Below are 22,036 nucleotides of genomic sequence, written 5' to 3' on the forward strand. Positions count from 1 at the left end.
AAAATGCTGGAGTAACTCAGCGGGACATGCAGCATCTCTGGAGAGAAGGAATGGGTGATGTTTCGGTCGAGACACTTCTTCAGTCTGAAAGAAGGGCCTTGACCCGAAACATCATCAATTCCTTCTCTCCAGAGATGCTGCCGATCCCGCTGAGTTACTCCAGCATTTTATGTCTATCTTCAATCTTCTTGGCCCCGCTCTGGGAATAGAAGTGGGGGCGGATCTGGATCCACAACGGCCATGAGCCCCAGGCGGAGCTCGGCGATTGTTTGCTTGCTTCTGCTGCTGTTGGAGGTGAGATGTTGCATCGCACCAGGGTCTTGGGCCTGTCCCACTTTCGCCGTCAGTTACGCGACAGGCCGGTGGCGCTCGAAGATTTAGTTCGCTACAAAATCCCGGAGCGCCTCGCCATACCGCGCACAACTTCATACCCCTCCGCGCTTCTTACTGGGACCGGCCCCGCGCGGCCACACGATGCCCGTGCGCCTCAACGCGACAACGAGGTCGCGTAATTTGCGTGCCAAGGACACGTAAGTGGGAAAGGGCCTTAAGGCAGCAATACTAGCGCTGCGCCACTGTGCTGCCCTTTGTAATGGAAAGGGATTGTCGATGGACCAGAAATTAAATTCCTGAATCGGGGAAAGCTGATCTTGATATAATTTGACAAGACTTGGGACTGGAAACTGTGCCTCCCAAACAAATCTGCATCTGAAAAGATGGATTCATTCCTATATGAAGAAATGAGTGCTTGGGCCAACAAGTTCCCATTAGTGGGAATGGCAAGGGCAGAAAGCTCAAGGAACCCAGGATGTCAAGAAATATAGAGGACTAGTTAAAGTAAATAATCAAAGTGCAACTAAAAACATAGTCGCACCTCTTCAGGAGTATAGAGTGTGGGGAGGAAGGTCGACAATAAAGGAATTAACTGCTGGCAAAAAAAGTAAAGGAAATTACAGGGCATGTTATAAATAGATTAAGAGCATAAGATATCCTGGAGATTGTGTGGCTAGTATATGTGGAACCAGAGGATGTCGGTGAGGTTTTAAAACAATATTTCTCAGCTGTCTTCTCTGAGGAGAAAGACATTATGGTCGGAGAATTCAGGGAGGCGGCAGTGAAATTCTCAAACCAGCTATCTTTAAAAGGGAGGAAGTGTTAGATGCCTCAATGAGCTTTAGGTTGGAAACATTCCCAAGGCCTGATGTGATGCATTCCAGACTGCTATAAACAGCAAGAGAGAAGATTGCTTTGGCCCTGGTAGAGACGTTTCAATCTTTGCTGGCCACAGGTGAGGTGCCAGATGAATGCAGAACAGCAAATATGGCAACACTGTTCATGAAAGGCATGAACATCAGTGAAAGGAAAGTTATTGGAGAAAATTCTGAGGGACAGGAATAATCCACGCCTTGAAAGGCAGATATTGGTGAAAGATAATCAGCATGTTATTGTTAGGGAGATGGGGGAGGTGGGGGGGGATCCTGCCTGATTAATTTGATTGAACTAAATGTGGTGATGAGGGTTGTGCAGTTGATGTAGTCCACTGAGCCTTCAGTAAGGCCTTTGACAAAGTCCCAGATCCAAAAGATTAGAGCCTGTGGGATATGGGCAAGTTGGCAAACTGGTTCCACAATTACCTTGGTGATGGGAAGCAGGGGACAGCTTTTGAGAATGGAAGCCAATGTTGTGGTGTACCAGAGGAACCTGTGCTGAGAATCTTGTGGTTTACGATTGACATACAAAAATTAGTTGTGAGTGTGGGAGGCAAAAATAGGAAGTTTGCAGATGACATGAACATTTGCAATGTTGTTGAAAGTGAGGATTGTAATCTCAGCTGCAGGCTGATTTTGAACAGATGGTAAGATGGCAAAAGCAATGGCAGATGGAACAATCATCATAAGTACCAGATGATGTTCTTTGGGAGAACTAATAAAGATAGAACATAGAGAATGCATGATAAGGTTCAAGGTGATATTGAGAAACAGAGGGACATTGGTGAAGCTGAGATCCCTGAAGACATCAGAACAGATAGATAGGGTTAAGAAGGCATATGGGATACATATTCTATGCCCAACTAATGAAGATAAGAACAAGGAGATTTTGGTTCAACAATATAAGGTGTGATGTTTAAGTTGCCACACTATATGAAGGATGTGAATGCACTGGAGGGGGTGCAGTGGAGATTCGCCAGGATGTTAGAGATTGCCAATGCTCTTGAGGCAAAAAAACAAAGTGCGAGAGAAACTCAGTGAGTCAGGCAGCATCTGTGGAGAGAAATGGTCAGAAGGCCGAAGAAGGATCCCAATGCAAAATATCGTCTGTCTATTTTCCACCACAGATGCTGCCTGACCTGTTGAGTCCCTCTAGCAGTTTGTTTGCATCCGCCAGAATGTTGCCTGGGTGAAACAGTTCAGATACAAGGAATAAATGGAGAGGGCGGACTTGTGTTCCTTGGAATGGAGGAAGCTGAAGATGCTATACAAAATTATGAGAGGCAGAGTTGGGATACACAGTGAGAAACATTTCCCCCTAACAGAGATGCATAAAACCAGAGGGCATCAGTTTAAGCTAAGGGGTAGGAAGTGCAGAGAGGATCTGATGAAAAATACTTTCACACAGATAGTGGGATCGAACTGTAATGTGCCGACTAAGATGTCTCTGTTTCTGTGGGATGGGACTTTTTATGAAGCACAGCACGTGCAGAGACGTACACACTCTGTGAATGGGACTGGCTCTAAGCAACATACTTAGCTCAAAGTATGTCTGACAACATGGCTCAAAGGCACCTGTGCTTTGGCACATCTTCAGCACTGAAGCTGGGCATCACTTCCATGTTGTTAGTTTCAGTCAATTACATGGCATTTAAATGACGGCAGGACTGGATTTTTATACCATTGTTACTTCAAAGACAGGTCAAAGGCATGCACATGCCGATGTCAACACAGCCAGCATAACTCCTCAAGCTCAAGGGATTTATTAAAATGGTGCAAGGAAACCGTAAGTGCATTGTTGAACATTCTGCCTCATTAAAACTTTGACCACAATACTATTTTTTACCTTAATTCACAGTCCACGTTGCACAGCTCATTCTCTGCTGTTGGTCGAGATAAATGCTCACATCTTTGGTCAGAAACAACCAAATGATCGCCTTTTCGCACACAGACAACCTTCCTCCTCCGCTCCCCTGAATGCAACAGATGAAAGCAGATCAGCATTCACATTCTCATGTTTTTAAGGAAAATCTGGAGTCTGTCCAATAGTAGGTCTGACGTTTCAGTACATGATATACAGCAGGTGTTCTCTGAATGATAGACACATTTTGCATTTAGTCTTTGATATGAAGAAAAACAAAATTAATTTACTGAGAAAAAGTGCCAGAAAGTGACCCTCCCTTCACATCAAACAGGATCGGTTACAGAATGCGAGTAGTGTTGTTGTGATCAGATCAGAAATAGACAACACCAGGGTTAGATAATCTGGGCATTGCACTTTGAAACTCTAGATTTTGGTTCCTATACTTCAATCAATGATTCTTTCTGAAGAAGGATCTCGACCCAAAACGTCACCCATTCATTCTCCCCACAGATGCCCAGAAATGTCCCGCTGAGTTACTCCAGCTTTTTGTGTACATCTTACAAATTCTGTTGCAAGTATAAATGTCATTGTTCTACCTGGGGCATATGACAACAAAACACTCTCGACTCACTTACTCTTTGTGTCAGTCTTTCCCAAGATCAGGAGAAGGTGCTTTTGTTTGGTCGCAAAGTAAAAAATCTGGACCAATGTTTTTTCTGCTTTCAGAATATTTCTTGAACACTCTTGCTCTCTACAGATGCTACCCTTATCTTTACGACCAGAGTATTTTTCTTTTTCCTCCAGTCTCCAGCATCCGTAGTATTAGAGTCATAGAGCTACGCAGCATAGAAACAGGCCCTTCGGCCCATGTAGACCAAGTTGCCAAACTGGGATAGTCCCAATTGCCTGCATTTTCCCATTTGCCAATACTCCAGCATTTTGTGTCTATCTTTGGTGTAAACCAGCATCTGCAGTTCCATCCTACACATTCTTTTACTGTCACATGTGCATTGCACAGTGAACATTTATTTTGCATTGATTGCATATATACGAGTCGCCATATTTTGGTGCCATTTACAAAAGGTGCAAATTCCAGTCCACACATGCACTGGAGCGGCTCCCAATCCATGTATGCCCCAGGCCAGCTCGACCAGCAAAACCCGCAAACTGACATCCTTCTCTTCGCCCGACAGCCTTTGTGTCCCGGGGGAACCTCCTGAAGCAGACCTTGGTGTCGATGGAGACAATACGCTGGTCCCTCTCGTATCGGCCTACTCCTCGCGTCCGTCTTCGCCTGCAGCTCCCGCCATCATGACTCTCCGGGACGAGCACGTCGACTTCCAAGCTTTAACAAGGCAGGCCACAGCCTTCCAAGCCCTTCTTCGCGGCGACGAAGGACGCGGGCAGCGCGCCGGATCTTCCTTTGTGGTGGCCCACCAGGACTTTCCCAGCACGTGCTTGGGTGTGCATTCTCAATTTTGGAAAACTAAATCCAGCCGGTGATATTTATAATGTTGAATTATAAAGGTAAAAAAAATGAATCCACTGTCGTGATGAGAATGCTGATCATCACCGGGATTGTGTTAGGAATGTCAAGAGTCAAGAAAATCACGTGTGTTTAATTCACATATGTACTGGCAACAGAAGAATGAAATTCATACTTGCTGCAGATTTCCAGGCCCATTAATGCCAGGACACACAAAAAACCATTCAATAACACAATAAATTAATAATCAGTACAACTCAGTAATCAGACCCTAATTGTGCAAAGCTAAAGTTGGTGATGCAACCATAACAAAGTCCATTAAATCATAGTTACTGAAGAAGTGGTTTGTGTTGAGCAATGTTCCAGAGCCTGATAGTTGCTCGGAAGAAGCTATCCTTCCATCTAACAACCACCCTCTATTTGAAAAAGTTGTCCCTTGGGTTCCTATTAAATATTTTCTCTTTCACCTTAAACATATGTTTTCTGGTCCTTGATTCCCCAACTTTGGGTAAAAGACTGAGTCCATCTATCCTATCTATTCCCCTCAAGATCGTATTCACCTTCATAAAATTATCCTCTTGCACTCCTTGGAATAAAGTCCTAGCTTGCTCAATCTCTCTCTATAGACCAAGCCCCTCAAGTCCTGGCAAAAATGCTCGTAAATCTTCTCTGCGCTCTTTCCACTTAACAACATCTTTCCTACAGCATGGTGACCAAAACTGAACACAAACCTACAAATGTGGTCCCACCAATGTCTTGTCCAACTGTAATATTACATCCCAACTTATATAGTCAATGCCCCGATTGATGAAACTTACAAAATTCTTAAGGGATTGGACAGGCTAGATGCAGGAAGATTGTTCCCGATGTTGGGGAAGTCCAGAACAAGGGGTCACAGTTTAAGGATAAAGGGGAAATCTTTTAGGACTGAGATGAGAGAAACATTTTTTACACAGAGAGTGGTGAATCTCTGGAATTCTCTGCCACAGAATGTAGTTGAGGCCAGTTCATTGGCTATATTGAAGAGGGAGTTAGATGTGGCCCTTGTGGCTAAAGGTATCAGGGGGTATGGAGAGAAAGCAGGTACAGGATACTGAGTTGGATGATCAGCCATGATCATATTGAATGGCGGTGCAGGCTCGAAGGGCCGAATGGCCTACTCCTGCACCAATTTTCCTATGTTTCTATGTTTCTATGAAGATCAATGTGTCAAATGACATCTTGACTACACTATCTACCTGTGACGTTATTTTCAAGGAACTATGTTCCTAAACTCCTAGCTCCCTAGCCCTACAACACTGCCCAGAGCCCTCCTATTCACTGTGATCCTGCCCTGCTTTGACTTCCAAAAATGCAACACCTCGCCCTAGCTTCACTTATCTGCAGTAAACACCATTAAACATTACTCAGTCCGTTTGCCCATCTGATCAAGATCCTATTGTAATGTTTATGTCTTCGTGATCTACGATACCACAAACTTTAGTGTCATCTGTAAAGTTGGTAATCATGCCTTGTGCATTCTCATCCAAATCGTTGAGAACCACAAACAGCAACTGGATACAGCTCAGTCACTGGGAAGATTCTACTTTGCCCATAAAACTCAGAAGACACCCGTGTTCCTTATCATAAACAGGGGCCAGCAGTCGATTTCCGGAATGAATTACCAAAGAGAAGTGGTTTCATGAGTGACGAGCATGCAGTAAATTCTTTGAAGGTAAGACAAAAGTGCTGGAGAAACTCAGTGGGTGCAGCAGCATCTATGGAGCGAAGGAAATAGGCAACGTTTCGGCCCGAAACGTTGCCTATTTCCTTCGCTCCATAGAAGCTGCTGCACCCGCTGAGTTTCTCCAGCACTTTTGTCTACCTTCGATTTTCCAGCACCTGCAGTTCCTTCTTAATCACAAGTAAATTCTTTGAGATGGTTAACAGAATCAGCAACATTGTGAATTATTTTCCCTGTGATATCAGGCAAAGTGCAGCCAGCACAACATGCAAAAGGATTCAAAGACACTTGGGCATTCCCCTTCAGAAGACCAATCAAAGATCTAAGTAAATGATGCAAGATGAGAAACAAATATTTAAACTCACGGCTGAATATTAACAAAACTTATACAGAAGCAACTAGTTGGAGTTTACCTTGGCATGGTCTATTGCACTCTTGCCATGAACCATATGGATCCCAAGCAAACAATTCCAGTTGGTCTTCTATTGGTATGTTAAAAGAGTAACGCACATCAGGGTTGTACAAATTTCCAACGGATAAAACCTAGCAGCATTTAAAGAGAAAGTGCGTATGAATGTCAACCATTTTTAGGAAGATGCTTCATTAACAATAAGTACAATTTAAGAGCTCCACAATTAAGTCAGAAAAGTCATAAGGATGTACAATTCCATAGAGTCATGGAGTAATACGGCGTGGAAACAGGCCCTTCGGCCCAACTTGCCCATACCAACCAACATGTCCCAGTTACACTAGTCCCACCTGCCCAGGGTCCAATTTCCTCAAATGGGCTCTTGGCAGTTTCCACCTTCCGGGAGCAAGTGACTCTACGGGTGTCGGGGGTTATGGGGAGAAGGCAGGAGAATAGAGTTAGGAGGGAGAGATAGATCAGCCATGATTGAATGGCGGAGTAGACTTGATGGACTAAATGGCATAATTCTGCTCCAATCACTTATGATCTTATGATCTTATGACCCATGATAAGGAAAAGGAGGTGCAATTCTCCTTACCTGCAAGATTAGCTCTTCTTCAATTCGGCCCGTGCAGTTAATACGTTCCACATCACTGTCTGAGCCACTATATTCAATTGTGGCTCCCTGTACACCTACTTCTCTTTTAAACATGCTCACCACAAAGTTTCCGTTCAGGACGAAATTACCTTGACTGTCAGATAAAGCTAAATAGCAGACCAGAAATACTTGTTAGAAAAATGGAAACAAAGAAGATAGATCACAAATTATGCAGTCATTAATTTTCCAATTTTTTTCAGGTTTAAATGCTAAATCATTCTGATTTAGCATTTAAACCTGAAAAAAATAGGGATAGATCCTTTATCAAGAATCAAAAAATACCCTAGTGTGCATTGTACACAACTTATTCCTTTGATAGTGCAGAGACTCTGCCTGTGTGGGTGAGCTTCTGCTTGGCAGAATGATAGCGGGTGTGCCAAGGCGAGGAAAGAGATCAGTTAACTTTGAACAGTACAGTAGAGCAACATAATGCCGTTAAACTGATCTCATCTGCCTGTACATGATCATGTCCTTCTATTCCCTGCACGTTCATGTGCCTATCTAAAAGTCTCTTAATTGCCACCAGTGTATCTGCCTCGTCCACCATCACTCCAGGCAAAGCATTCCAGGCCCTCACCACCCTCTGCATAAGAATCTTGCCCTGCCCATTCTCATTAAACTTCCCTCCTCCCACCTTACAGCTAGGTTTGGATTGAGCGGATGTGAAGAGGATGTTTCCACCAGTGGGGGAGTCTAGGACTAGCCTCAGAATTAATGGATGGCAGGTTTCCTGCGATGGAGATAGTGAGGTCCAGAAACGGTAGTGAGATGTCGGAAATGGTACAGGTGAATTTGAGTGCCGGATGGAAGTTAGTGGTGAAATGGATGAAGTCAGTGAGTTGTGCATGGGTGCAGGAGGTAGCACAAATGCAGTCGTCGATGTAGCGGAGGTAGAGTTCGGGGATAGGGCCACAGTACACCTCTAACATGGATTGTTCGACGTACCCTACTTAAAGGAAGTTCTTTTAGGAAGGAGATGAGGGGAAATTTATTTAGTCAGAGGGTGATGAAACAGTGGAATTATTTGCCACAGAAGGCTGTAGAGGTCAAGTCAGTGGATATTTTTAAGGCAGAGATAGATTTTTTTTTTGATTAGTACAGGTGTCAGAGGTTATGGGGAGAAGGCAGGAGAATGGGATTCGGAGGAATAGATAGATCAGCCATGATTAAATGGCGCAGTAGACTTGATGGGCCGAATGGCCTCATTCTGCTCGTACACCTTTTGACCCTCCAGTGTTGGACAATTCTACTTCGGAAAAAGGATTCTGACTGCCTATGCCTCTCATAATTTTATATGCATCTATAAGGTCTCCCCTCAAACGCTGACGTTCAAGAGAAAACTATTCAGGGTTAACCAACCTCCCCTTTTAGCTGTAACTCATCAGCATTCTGGTAAACCTCCTCTGCACCCCCTCCAATGCTTCCACATCCTGCCTGTAATGAGGCGACCAGAACTGCATATTCAGCGTAGATAATATTCCAAATCTTAATTTTTCCTGGTGGTTTATACTCCATGGAGAATATTGGAGAAGGTATGAATAGAGGATCCCTCACTTTCTACCTTTGGGCCCTGAGTTCCTCCGTATCTATTTCTACCCCATCCAAAGGAATAACAGCAGTTTAGTTTAGTATAGTTTAGTTTAGTTAAATTTAGTTTGATTTTGTTTAGAAATACAGCATGGAAACAGGCTCAATGTCCCACCAAATTCACGCCGACCAAATTACACCCCTACACTAGTTCTATCCTACATACTAAGGACAATTTGCAGAGACCAACTCTATCACTGCACCACTGTGACATAGTTCTGCTTTATTGCACGGAAAAGACATGCTTAGTCACATAGTGAAGTGTTAAGATAAAAGCCAGACCCCACAACTTTTGTATAGGAAAATACAGTAAAGGAACAGGTTCTTTGTCCCACGATGTCTGTGGCGAACATGATGCCAAGTTAAACTAAATTCCTCTGCGTATGCCTGATCCATGTCTCTCCATTCCCTATATATTCATTTGCCTATCTAAAAGTATTTTAAAAGAATCGTCTCTGCTTCTACCACCATCTCTGCCAGTACGTTGTAGACACCCACCACTTTTTTTGCATAAAAAACTTGCCCCATACATCTCCTGTAAACTTCCCCCCTCTGACCTTAAAGCTATGCTCTCTTTGACAAATATTTTGATTGTTTACCCTGAAAGATGGGGGATAGGAACAGCATATGCTGGTTTAGCAAACGAAAACACAAATTGCTGGAGCAGCTCAGCAGTTCTCCAGAGATGCTACTTGACACGCTGAGTTACACCAGCACTTTGTATCTTTCTGAAGGATGAGGAGTTTGATATCTAATTGTTCCAACAATGCAGCAACCATTACTGGAGTGTCAGCTAATATTTTTATGTCCATGTTTCTGGGGAAGAGCTTGAAAGCGCAGCCTTTGTCTCAAACAGTGGGTGTCAACTAGTCGTGGTTGTAGCAAACATTGAGACATTGTTCTGCAGGGGGATTGTTCAACATGCGTCCTTGATCAAGGATCCATGCACACTTTAAGAATTCTGAATGCTGATGAGACCTGTCCTTTAGTGCATTTAAGAGAGCATGTCCAAAACAAACTGAGATTAGAATTCAATTCATTTGCGATGTGCTTGACAGTCATGGCCTTGGCTGATGAAAATGTCTGCATGAAGTGTGACTTCACGCTTGGACCCATTTCTCTCCCAAAATGGAATTAAATGGGGAATTAAAATTTTCAAAGAGAGACAAAGCAAAAACAAATTTTCAAAAAAGCAAAAATCAGATTACTCCTTTCTTTGTAACATAGCTAAAATTAAATTATTCATGTAAGTCATGGAAAGTGTAATGTCTCTTAGGTCCGGAGGAGTTTGTTTTTTTAAGTGTAAGAAAACACACAAAAGTTTAGTGGGCACAAAAAAGCCTTCAGACGCTAGAAATTAGAAATCAAAACAAAGAATGTTGGAGTGGTTGCAGACCGCTGGCCCTTCATCACCACTGGGAATTCTGCACTTATTTCCCAGTGTTTCCAGCATTCTCTGACTTAATTCTGTTTGCCAAAGTCCACTCTTATCTGAAACTGCATCTGCATTGCAGATTGCAAATGCAAAAATACACGTGCTGCCTGTAAGATGATAGACAATGAAGATAGTAATCTTTGAACAGATATTTTTGGTGTATGGGGAATTTGCTGAATTTTTAAAGGCAAAGTGGATCATGATATCCGTTCTGTACAGTGGAAGGCTGCAGACACTGAGCAGAGGAATCATGGTCTACTCAATATGCTCACCAAGATAATTGTCATCCTCTGGCTTCCCTGAATAACTGTGTTGCCGTACATCAATGTTTGTTGCTCCTGAGGGTATTCGGGCAACAATATTATACCCTAGAAGAAAATCAATAACTTTAGTACATGCGTTGCAAAGGGAAATCCATTAACAGCCACGACGCAAGTCAAGACCTGTCCTTTAATGTATAACTTCTTACGCAGCACCAACAACAAATTGCACTTAAGGATAGAGAAATGTCGTAGAACATTCGGCCTTTCAAGATCTCCGTAGGGCAAAACATACATTACAGCTACTTAACTACGTTTGAAGTGTAATAATCCTAAACAACCCTAACCACAACCCTACCTCAGCTCTGAACCACTATGGTCTTTGTACTACTAAGGTCACACTATGTCATTTTGTTTGCAGTATTATGGTCTGTTTACTTACTAGAACTGATAATTTGTTGTGTATTTATTTGTTGTATTGTAAAGGTAATGTGCCTGTAAAGATGTAACATAAGAATGTAATTGTTCCAGTCCCAGTGCATATAACAATTAAACACTCTTGAGGCTTGACTTAATAGTCACTGTAACCTCAGAAACACAGCAGTCAACTTATAAGATGCAAACCCCGTTAACATCTGAAGGCAATAGACCATAGATACTGGAAATCTGAAATGAAAGCAGAAAATACTGGTAACACTCAGCAGGTCAAGCAGCATCTGTGGAGAGAGAAATGGTTCACAGGTCAGATCTGTAACCTTTCACCAGGTCTGATGTTGTGATGCACTGTAAAGGGGCTGTCCCACTGCGGCGACGTAATTGGCGAGTTGAGAAGAGTTTAGGAGTGTTTGAAAAAGTGTCATGTTGAAGGTCTCCTTCGATAATGTTGAAGACTAGCTTCGGAAAAATTGGACACCGAATAGTGGAGAGTGAAGATCTCCCTCAATCTCCGTCCACCTCCCTTTGACTATGTTGAAGACTATATACGACTATCTTCAACTACCTTCGATTACCCTCGATTACCTACGAATAACATGCCGACCTACTACGACCTACTTCGACTAAACCTACGAGTAAAAAAAAATATCGATTTTTTCCATGGCGACCTTTTTGTACTCGGGGGCATTTTTCAGCATGTTGAAAAATACACCGCAACCTAGCGGAGGCCTCGAGTATGCAGGGACTACTCTCGAGCATGAAGGAGAGTTACAAAGACCTCCTGGGACCTTGTGTCGACCATGCTGCGAGTATGAGTCGAGGGCAAACTTTTCTAAACTCGCCAATTAGGTCACCGCAGTGGGACAGACCCCATAGTCTCCCAATATGGCATCACGTGTGAGTAATTACTGATTTTCATAAAATCATTTTAAATGCAAGAAAAAAAACATAAAAATACTTAATTTAGATACAATTCTAGTTATTACATTTTCAAATAACTGCAAGTTCTTGCTTTTCTCTTGGTGGAAACTTGCCAGAATACCTTTGGTTAAAACTGTGGAAAATACTTTAATGTGCTGTCAAGATACCATTCCTGAATGAAGCTGATTTTTTGTGTGAAACATCGTAAAGATGTACTAACTGTCAATATTTGAAAGGGAAGACCCATTTTCCAGGTGCACTAAGCACAGCTCTCAACACTTATGACAATCTTGATTTACTTCTATGTTGGCCAATTGTACGCAGTCAGCAATAATGGTGACCTTTCTCTAACCCTCCACATGTTTTCGCAGCACAGATGGAGACAAGAGCTGGCTTCTGCTCATAACTATGGGTAATAGCTCTGATTACACTGAAGTGCATTGCATATGATTGCATCCCCCCCCCAACCCCCCTCCAAGTGAATCCGTGCATAAATTGTTTAAACAACTCTCTGGCTGTGTACATAGGCAGAGGATAAAATCAACTCACTTAATTTCAGAATATCCATGCACAATAAAGCTCACTCACAGCAACAAAGAAAACACTGCAAATATCATTTAGTTTTCAAGAAGGAACTGCAGATGCTGGAAGATCGAAGGTACACAAAATTGCTGGAGAAATTCAGCGGGTGCAGCGGATGCATCTATGATGCTGCTGCACCCGCTGAGTTTCCCCAGCAATTTTGTGTACCAAATATCATTTAGTTACTGCTCTGATGGACCAGATTCTTCCTGGGATACAGCTTTGTCTTTCTGTGGACCTCGTCCAAGTGTGCCAAGGCTTTGATGTGAAAAGCAAGACCACAGACCTCATGAACGATTCTATAAACCTTTATAAGGTTATCTCTCAACCTCCTGGGCTCTAAGGTAAAAAGAATCAGCCTATCTGGCCGCTCCTTATAACTCAAGCACTCCAAATGTGCTAACATCCTCATAAATCTTTCCTTCATCCTTTCCAGTTTAATGACATCCTTTCTACAGCAGGGCAATACTCCAGATGTGGCCTTAAAAAACATCTTGCACAGCTGTGACAAGATGTCCCAACTCAATAGCATGATCAATTAAGTCAACCTGTGTCCTCTGGTTCTCAATTAAACTACTCTGGGCAAAAGACTCTGTGCATTTACCTAATCTATTCATCTCATGATCTTGTACAATCACCATTCATCCTCCTGAGCTCCAAGAAATAAAGTTCTAGCCAGGTCAACCTCTCTCTATTGTTCAGGCTCCTGAATCCTGGCGACATCCTTGTAAATCTTCTCTGCACCATTTCCAGCTTGACGACGTCCTTCCTATAACATGGTGACCTAAACTGAACACAAAACTCACCAATGTCTTATATAAATGTATCATGACCTCACAACCTCTGTACACAATACTCTGACTGATGAAAGCTAATGTGCCGAAAACCTTTTTGACCACCCTATCTACATGTGACACCAGTTTTAAGGAACTATGTAGATACACTCCTAGATCCCTCAACTCTACAACATTCTCCAGAGTCCTACTTTTTACTGCGTGGGTCCTGCACTTCCTAAAATGCAGTAGCTCAGATTTCTCTGTGTTAAATTCCATCAACCATTCCTCAGCCTACCTGCCCAACTGATCAAGATCCTGCTGCAATTTTTAACAACCATCTTCACTATCACCCACTTTGGTGTCATCTGCAAACTTCATTAGTACAGATGACAAACAGCAATGGACCCAGCACTGAACCCTGAGGCACACTACTAGTCACAGGCCTAGTGGTCACAGGCCTCCAGTCCATAAAATATTACCAAATACTATCACCGCTATAAAATTGTAATGTGTCGGATAGTGTTAGTAAAGGTGTTCTGCAGGGCAACCTTTTTACACATAGGCTGGTGAGAGTGCCTGGAACACATTGCTGGTTTTGGTGGATGAGGCAGATACGATAGTGGCTTTTAAGAGACTTTTGGATAGGCAGGGAATGGAGAGATATGTATAATGAGCAGGTAGATGGTTTTGGTATCATGTATGGCACAGACATTGTGGGCCAAAGGGCCTGATCTTGTGCTGTACTTTACAATGTTCTATGTTCTAAATTTGCCTTGAGGTTGCATAAAGGACTAGAGTTGGCTTACAAGGTTTTGCTGACAGCACCGGCCACCTACACCATCAAGGAGGACAAGGGCAGGGAACACTGCCATCTCTCGTCGCACACCATTCTGATTTGGAAACATATTCCTGTTCTTTCTGTCACTGGGTTAACTCCTCTCCAACCGCCCGTGCAAGTAGCTTCACCAGAAGGACTACAGCAGATCATCACCACCATATCAAGTCAGCCAAGAACAGGCAGGGCTCACCAATAATGTCTCACCCTGTTAATTAATCCTTAAAAATCACAGGGGGAGCTGGTTGGGGTACACGTCCGTACTGATAGTCGTAAAGATCACCAGGGTAGCAGGTAGGTGCATCTGTCATGTACTGACAGGTACGAGCAAAACTCACCTGGTGGGGATTGTAGTGCAGAAAGTCTGGATTAGGACAGAACAGCGAGTTCTGCATTAAATACAAGTTGTTAAAAGATGAGGAAGTAGAGAAAAGAGACCAGTGGTCCAGTTCCACCAGATATTGGAGATATGGATGAGTATCTCTGCAGTGCGCAGGAACATAATGGGCATGGGAAGTCCCACAATACCAATGGAAATGCCAGGAATATCTACTAATGGGGGCTGTGCGGGTCATGGTGAAGATAAAGGCAAAATCATAATGATTAGCTTTAAGTTTACCAGCTCTGACTCCCACTCCATTTCTATTCATCTAGTCATCCAGAAGCTTTATCTCCAAGGTTGGGGGTCATGGCAGAGGTTAAAGTGTTTAAAAACCTGGAAGAGGAACCAAATGTTCCGCTTAATGATTTGCACATTATTGTTTTGCGTAGCAACCAATCTGGTGACTGATCATTTACATCTCGAAACGAGGCTGATTTTACCTTCATTTTAATAGCTTTTCAGTTAACCAAGCATGACATGATTGGCCAGGCATTGGGAAACAGGAGCTAAAAACAGCAGTGGACTGATTCTATATCACGGGCTGCATTGAATCACAGGGCAGGACAAACAGATCCCACATCACTACCCACTCTACCCCAGCACAAACCATTCTCTCCTTAATCACCCCAGCTCCCATTCACTGCCAGACCATGCTCAAAAAGATCTCCTCATTATGTGAAACACTCAACTAATATAGTCACAGTTGCAAAGCACAGAAAGAGGCCCATCGGCCCACCATGACCAAGCCGCCTGTTGTGTTTTCCTGCACTAATCATTACACCCACATTTGGTGCATGACCAATGATCACTCTGCGAATAAACTCCCTGCCCATTCATTAAGAGGATTAGATGGGCTAAAATGTGTTAGGTGTGACTAGGGAACCAGAAATCCTTGATGAATGTTTGAACAAGCATCCTAACACTGAACAATTAATAGCTTATATTTATAACACCCTCCTAAACAACGAGGTACCACCGACGGAACCATATAGACACACATGGGAAAATGAATTAGGTCATCCTATAACGTTAAATGTGCCAGACATGCTTTAATACAATTTAAAGTCTTACATAGATTACACAACTCTCAAATAAAACTAAATAGAATCTTCCCACAAATCTCGCCTATTTGTGATAAATGTCTACATCTAGAGGCTAATTTAACACATACGTTTGCAAATTGTATAAAAATTAAACATTTCTGGACTGATATTTTTGAAATAATTTCAGAAGTTATTAATACAAAACTGGATCCAAACTCAAAATTAATAATACTTGGAATATCAGAACAAATTTTAACACTCACAACAAGCCAAAGAAATTTCCTCGACTACAGTATAATAACTGGGAAAAAAATTAATATTAAAATTTTGGAAAGGCCCTACAATTAAAATGTGGATTGTAGAAATGTCGGAGACCCTATATCTAGAAAGAATTAGACTTGTCTTAATGGATAAAACAAGAACTTTTTGATAAAATATGGGCTCCATTCATTCATTATCTGACGGGATAGATTGGCCCAGCACGAAAACCCAACTGAAACTTGCTCAGGATTAGATGAAAAGTCATACTTTATAATCTACGAACCTATCTCCAATGACGTATTATAAGTAATCCATTCCACCTTTTCTGTTTTTTTTGATATTTGTAACTCTTTATTCTCTCTTTCTCTCCTTTTCTATATAAAAAAAAAACACTAGAAGCAGAAGTAATTGACAATTGAACATTTTAATAATGTATGACTGATGTATATGAAAAGCTTTTTTACTATAATATGTAACTACACTTTATAATATGTCTACTAATAAAAATATTATTAAAAAAAAACAGTGTGTGGATAGCGCACTTGAGGCAGGATACCCAGACTGGGCCTTGTATTGGGAACCGAGTCTGTCCAGGTGACTGATGCTGCAGTAGAAGAACATTGTTTTTTTGGTGTAACATTGTAAGATTGTTTTAAATAGGAACAGGTCTGGATGATGGGGGGAATATACTTAATTGTGGCAAGGCAGATTACAATGTCATTAGGCAGGAGCTAAGGAGGGTAGATTGAGAGCAGTTGTTTTGGGGTAAATCAACAGATGACATGGGAGTGGTTTAAAGGCAGCAAGGTAAGGGAACCATGGATGACCAAGGAGGTTGCAAACTTGGTGAGGAAGAAAAAGGAAGCATATGTCTAGTTGAAGAAGGTGGCATCAGACTGGGCTTATGAGGAATATAAAGCGAGTAGGAAATAAATCAAGCGGGCGATTAGAAGGGCCATGAAAAGTCTTTGGTGAGTAGGACTAAGGAAAATCGTAAGGCTTTTCGTAAGGTATGTTAAAAATAAGAGGGTGACCAGGGAGAAGGTTGGCCAGGGAGAGGACAGGAGAGCTGATTCTTTTATATGCATCCACACTCCCAGATCACGCAAGTGCTCTGAGAACAGTCCGTCACCCTAACATTCCCTCAGTCGGAAACGGTGTTGACTGAGATTGCAAAGGTTGCCCTGGTGAGTTATTAGGGTTGAACTAATACAGATCTTAGTTAGATCTTAGTTAGAATTAGTTAATTATTGTAGATCTGTCCTAGAGATTCAATGGATGCCAGACCACAGGAGATGCCAAACTATAGACCAGGGGGTATGGAGTTGTACATCCTTAGACGAGTCAAGTGTGCATTCCTACTTTTATTTAGAAAACTGTTAAATATTTATTGTAAATTTAACAATATATTGCTTATTCCTGCCTATGAGATTTATCCACATTATACTGAATCTGGCATGTGTCTGCTCACTTCCTCAATCAGCTCGTATCTTCTCCACATCCTCGTCAGAGCTCCCCCTCCCTCCCAGCTCTGTGTCGTCCTCAAACTTGGAGATAGTACATTTAATTCCCTCATTTGAATCCTTAATATACCATTAATATTCATGGTGAATAGTTGGGGTCTCAGCACTGACATCTCACCAGTCACTACCTGCTACTAAGAAAAACAAACTTGAATTCCTATTCTTTGTTTCCTGCCGGCCAACCATTTTTCTATCGCATGCTAATCTTTCATGTTAGATTTTATCGAAAGCTTTTGGAAAGTCGACAGACACCACATCCACCAGTTTCCCTGATCTTTTCAGTTTGATAGAACCTTAAACAAATCAAGTAGCTTTGCCAGGCATGATTTTCCTTTCATGAATCGACATTTGCTTCGTCCAACCCAGACACCCTACTGCAAGCACTTTGCTATTACATCCTTTATAATGGACACCTGCATTTTCTTCACCACTCAGATCAGGCTAACCCAGTCTAGAATTCTCTGTTTTCTCTTTACCTGCTTTTTAAATTGTTGATATCACATTAACTAGCTCCCAATCCACTGGAACTGTTCCAGAGTCCAAAGAATATTGGAAAATGACCACGGAAGCCTCCACTATTTTGTACTACTCGATATGCAGAGTACCAGGCTCTGGGGGGTTTCTTGGTTCAGCTTCTCAAACACCATTTCTCTACTTGTACTAAGTTCATTCCATTTCTCCCTCTCACTAGACCTTGTGTTCCCCATCATTCCTGGGAGTGTACATTGCATCGAGCCTCAGAATTAATTCTCTCACTCTCCATCTTAATAAAGCATCCTATTCTGTAGTGGCCATTCATTCCCACGACTACACATGATATTGCTAATCTTTCCTTATTGTACAATGACCCATTGACCCATAGATCTGCTCCCTGGTTGTTTCCTTAACATATTGGGTGAAAATGTGCTTTAGGCATTCCTCTTCTGCATTATCATTGCTAATTTGCTTTGCCCAATCTATAGGTAGATTGAAGTATCCCATAAAGATCCGTATTACACACATCTCTAATTTCCTGTTCAATGCCGCCCCCTACGTCATTACCCCTTTCTGGGGAGGAAACAATGTCTGAATGGTTACAACCCCCATTAACGTTAGATGCCCCATTCCTCAAGTTCAAGTGAGTTTATTGTCATGTGTCCACGATAGGACAATGAAATTCTTGCTTTGCTTCAGCACGCAGAACATAGTAGGCATTTACTACAAAACAGATCAGTGTGTCCATATACCATAATATAAATATATATTTGGCATATGGTATTCTTGTTCCTTGGACCCATCCATATTCCACAACCAACATGGAGGCGCAATATCCTTCCTCACTAATATATTGATGGAGAAACAAGGAACTGCAGATGCTGGTTTTTAAAAAAAAAAAGACACAAAGTGATGGAGCAGCTCAGTGGGTCAGGCAGCCACTCAGGTAACAGAGGTGAAGAGATGTTGTTGCATCAGTAGCTCTTGATTTTTTCAGATTGTCTTTTCTTCTTTGGCTCCACCACTCCAAGTTTACATACTGTGGAATAGGTAAGCTAAGCTGGGCATGTGTTTCAATGCTGAGATACCAGTGCTGTTTAGCTTGTGCTGGACCACTGCACGTTAGTCAGCAATCACTGATTGTTGTGGTTGACAGCATAAGCAGAGCAGAGGGTTGCTGACAATTTTCTTCTCAATTACAGGAAGTGCAGATAGACCCACAGTTACTCTTATTGAAAAATTCTTGCATTAAATGCTCCAGTGTGGTGCTCTTATTTTCACAGCAGTTTGTTGGCTCAGGTCTTAGTTTCGAATCGGGCATTGATTATTTTACTGTTTGAGCTGCCATGAATTTGGGATGATCTCATGTGTTTGCAATGATGCCATCGGCTCCTATTATTGGGATGCTGCCAGTGAGCCTGATAACATTTGGGAACAACGAGCCGATTATCACACTATGACCACTAGGTAATTCCGTCAATGAGAGGAAAAGACAGCAGCAAATCCAGAAAGAAAAAAACATGGGCTTGGGAGAATACTGAGAATGTTCCAGGAGATATTAAAGCCAAGAACCAAATGCCAAATATTACATTATAAATTATTTTAATTATGTCAGAAGATGTACTGAATTTTAAGGAATTGTATAGATGACAAATTATGTAGGAAGGAACTGCAGATGCTGGTTTCAACCGAAGATAGACGCAAAATGCTAGAGTAACTCAGTGGAACAGGCAGCATCTCTGGGGGAAAGGAATGGGTGTGGTCTCGGGTCGAGATCCTTCTTCAGACAATTTATTGCAGGGATGTCCCAGGGATAAAGTATCTCTGTACATTTTCTAATATAGTTTCTGTAATCTGAAGAAGGGTCCCAACCTTAAATGTCCCCAATACTATATTCTGTTGTGCTGAAGCAAAGCAAGAATTTAATTGTCCTATCTGGAGAGGAACAGAAGGAGTTTCTTCCCAGAGGCCAGTAGGACTGTAAACTCCTATCTCACCAGGGACTAATTTTACTGTACCAATTTACTGTTGTGTGGTGTCTTTAAAATTGCTGGGGGGGGGGGTTCTCCCACAATTATGTAATATGTGAATATATGATTCTGTTCCATTCTGTTTTGTAGTTTTTTTGCACAATCCGCAAGCATTGCCACTTTTCATTTCACTGCACATCTCGTATGCGAATGTGACGAATAGACTTGACTTGACACATGACAATAAACTCTCTTGAATCTTGAATCTTGAATCTTATTTCTCAAGAAATGCTGCCTGAGCCACTGATTCATTCCAGCACTTTGTGTCTATCTTTGGTATAAACCAATATCTGCAGTTTTTTGTTGCTATTCTAGTTTCTTCTATTGTTGGGTGATGGAATCGATGAATAATGTAGAGATAGATGAAGTGAAATACTGCATTTTACGATTTGAAACGTATTGTTGTAATAATATCATGCACCAGGTGGGGGCGACAATCTATCTAATCTCAAACCATCAGGGTGCTCCCAGCAAGAACTTCCAGAACTGGTCATTTACCAAAATAAAATTCATTTCTTTGCAAAACTGTAAAAGTTCCAATAAAAAACTTTGCTCCGTGGTGTGCCGCAGGGATCTGTGATATTTGGACAATTGTTTTGGATGACAATATGGTTAATGTGGTTAGTACATTTGTGGATTACACCAAAATTGGCAGTTTACGGGACAATGAGGAAGGATCTGGATTGACGGTAAGTGAGCCAAGAGTTAGTAGATGAAATTTAGCTCTGACAAGTATCAGGTGGTTTTAGTAAGTTTAATCAAAGTAGGACTTAAACGGTAACTAGTATATCAGTTCCCACCAGGATAGAGGGGAACTGATGATGAGTATAGGAGTTTCGATGTCATATTACAACCGTCAAGCCTATCTAAGTTCTCAAACCATCAGGGTAAACTCCCAGGGCGTGGTAAAGAACAGGATGTTTCAGGACTTGATAAACTGGTCATTTAGGAAAGGAAATAAAATTTCCTTTCTTTGCAAAACTGTAAAATCATGACATTTTATGATTTCAAACATGACATAAAATGGAGGTTTATAACATTACTAGGTCTTTATTAATCTTTATTAATAAGATTGCAGGCTTTTTCCCAGGATAGATGAGTTCTGTGTTAAAGGGCGTAGGTTTAAGAAGAGAGGAAAAATATTTAAAAGAGACCTGAGGGGCAATTTCACACAGGGGGTGGTGTGTATATGGAACAAGGTGCCAGAGGAAGCTGTTGAGGTGGTTATGATGATGATATTGAAAAGACATTTGGACAGATACCTGGAGAGATAAAGTTTGGAAAACATGAGCCAAATGCGGGCATATGGGACCAAGTCAGATATAAAACCTTGCCAGCATGGACGAGTTGGGCCAAAGGGCTAACTTAGTGTAGTACGATTCCATGACTCTAAATGATGCTTAAGGATCATTGTCAATAAAATACTTTCAACAATGCTGTAACATTTCACAGGCATTAGGGCAGGGAGTTTTCAGAGCAGGTGATGCTCGAATATTACAGACATACTACATATATATTACATACACTATTGATTTTCCGACAACTGGTGGTCCTGCACCTCCTTTAATCTCAACAAAAATATGAGAGCGCACTTGAAATTCCCGCAAAAATGTACTGCCTCGGCAGGTGAAATCCCTCTGACTTCCAACATCCTGGGAAAATACCACTATCCCATCTGCCATTTCAATGACACTAAAAACCTCAGAAGAATAGACCACACCTTCACTTGCCATTACCCTTTCCTCAACCCTCTCGCTAAAGCCTCTTGAGCCTTAGCCTCAATGCTGCACTTACCCTCAACACAACGCCTCACCTCAACACAATTTCTGTCACAAACAAGGCCATTGCCAATATGCCTGTACTTCCTTTTATTGGCTTCTGCATCTGTTTCTCCATCAAATAAACACCTGCCTTCTCTTGATCCGCCTTCTGTTGAAAAATGCTTCTTTTCAATCAAAACCCGCTCTTTCATTCAACTCACCCGCCAATATTTCAAAACTGTTTTCTCTCCTCTAAAAATGGCTGCTCACCAACTTTCTCCTCGACTTTTAAAAATAAATAAACAATCTTTCATTCTTGAGGAATATATATCTATATATATATAAATGACCTAGTCGTGAATGTCAATGGGTTGGTGAGTGAGT

General features: G+C 41.8%; 1 protein-coding gene across 3 annotated transcripts in view; it reads right to left on the reverse strand.

Moving 5' to 3' along the window:
• LOC129706277 (A disintegrin and metalloproteinase with thrombospondin motifs 20-like) overlaps positions 1-22,036 on the reverse strand; it is a 270,471-nt gene that overhangs the window by 124,901 nt on the left and 123,534 nt on the right. For all 3 annotated transcript variants that reach the window (XM_055650461.1, XM_055650462.1, XM_055650463.1), the window contains 4 exons: positions 10,643-10,738; positions 7,289-7,455; positions 6,695-6,824; positions 3,055-3,181 (listed from right to left, as the gene is read on the reverse strand). In XM_055650461.1, coding sequence (XP_055506436.1) covers positions 3,055-3,181; positions 6,695-6,824; positions 7,289-7,455; positions 10,643-10,738 — 520 coding nt within the window. The remainder of the gene's footprint in view (positions 1-3,054; positions 3,182-6,694; positions 6,825-7,288; positions 7,456-10,642; positions 10,739-22,036) is intronic.

This window comes from Leucoraja erinacea, chromosome 19, assembly GCF_028641065.1.
Source record: "Leucoraja erinacea ecotype New England chromosome 19, Leri_hhj_1, whole genome shotgun sequence".
Taxonomy (NCBI): domain Eukaryota; kingdom Metazoa; phylum Chordata; class Chondrichthyes; order Rajiformes; family Rajidae; genus Leucoraja; species Leucoraja erinaceus.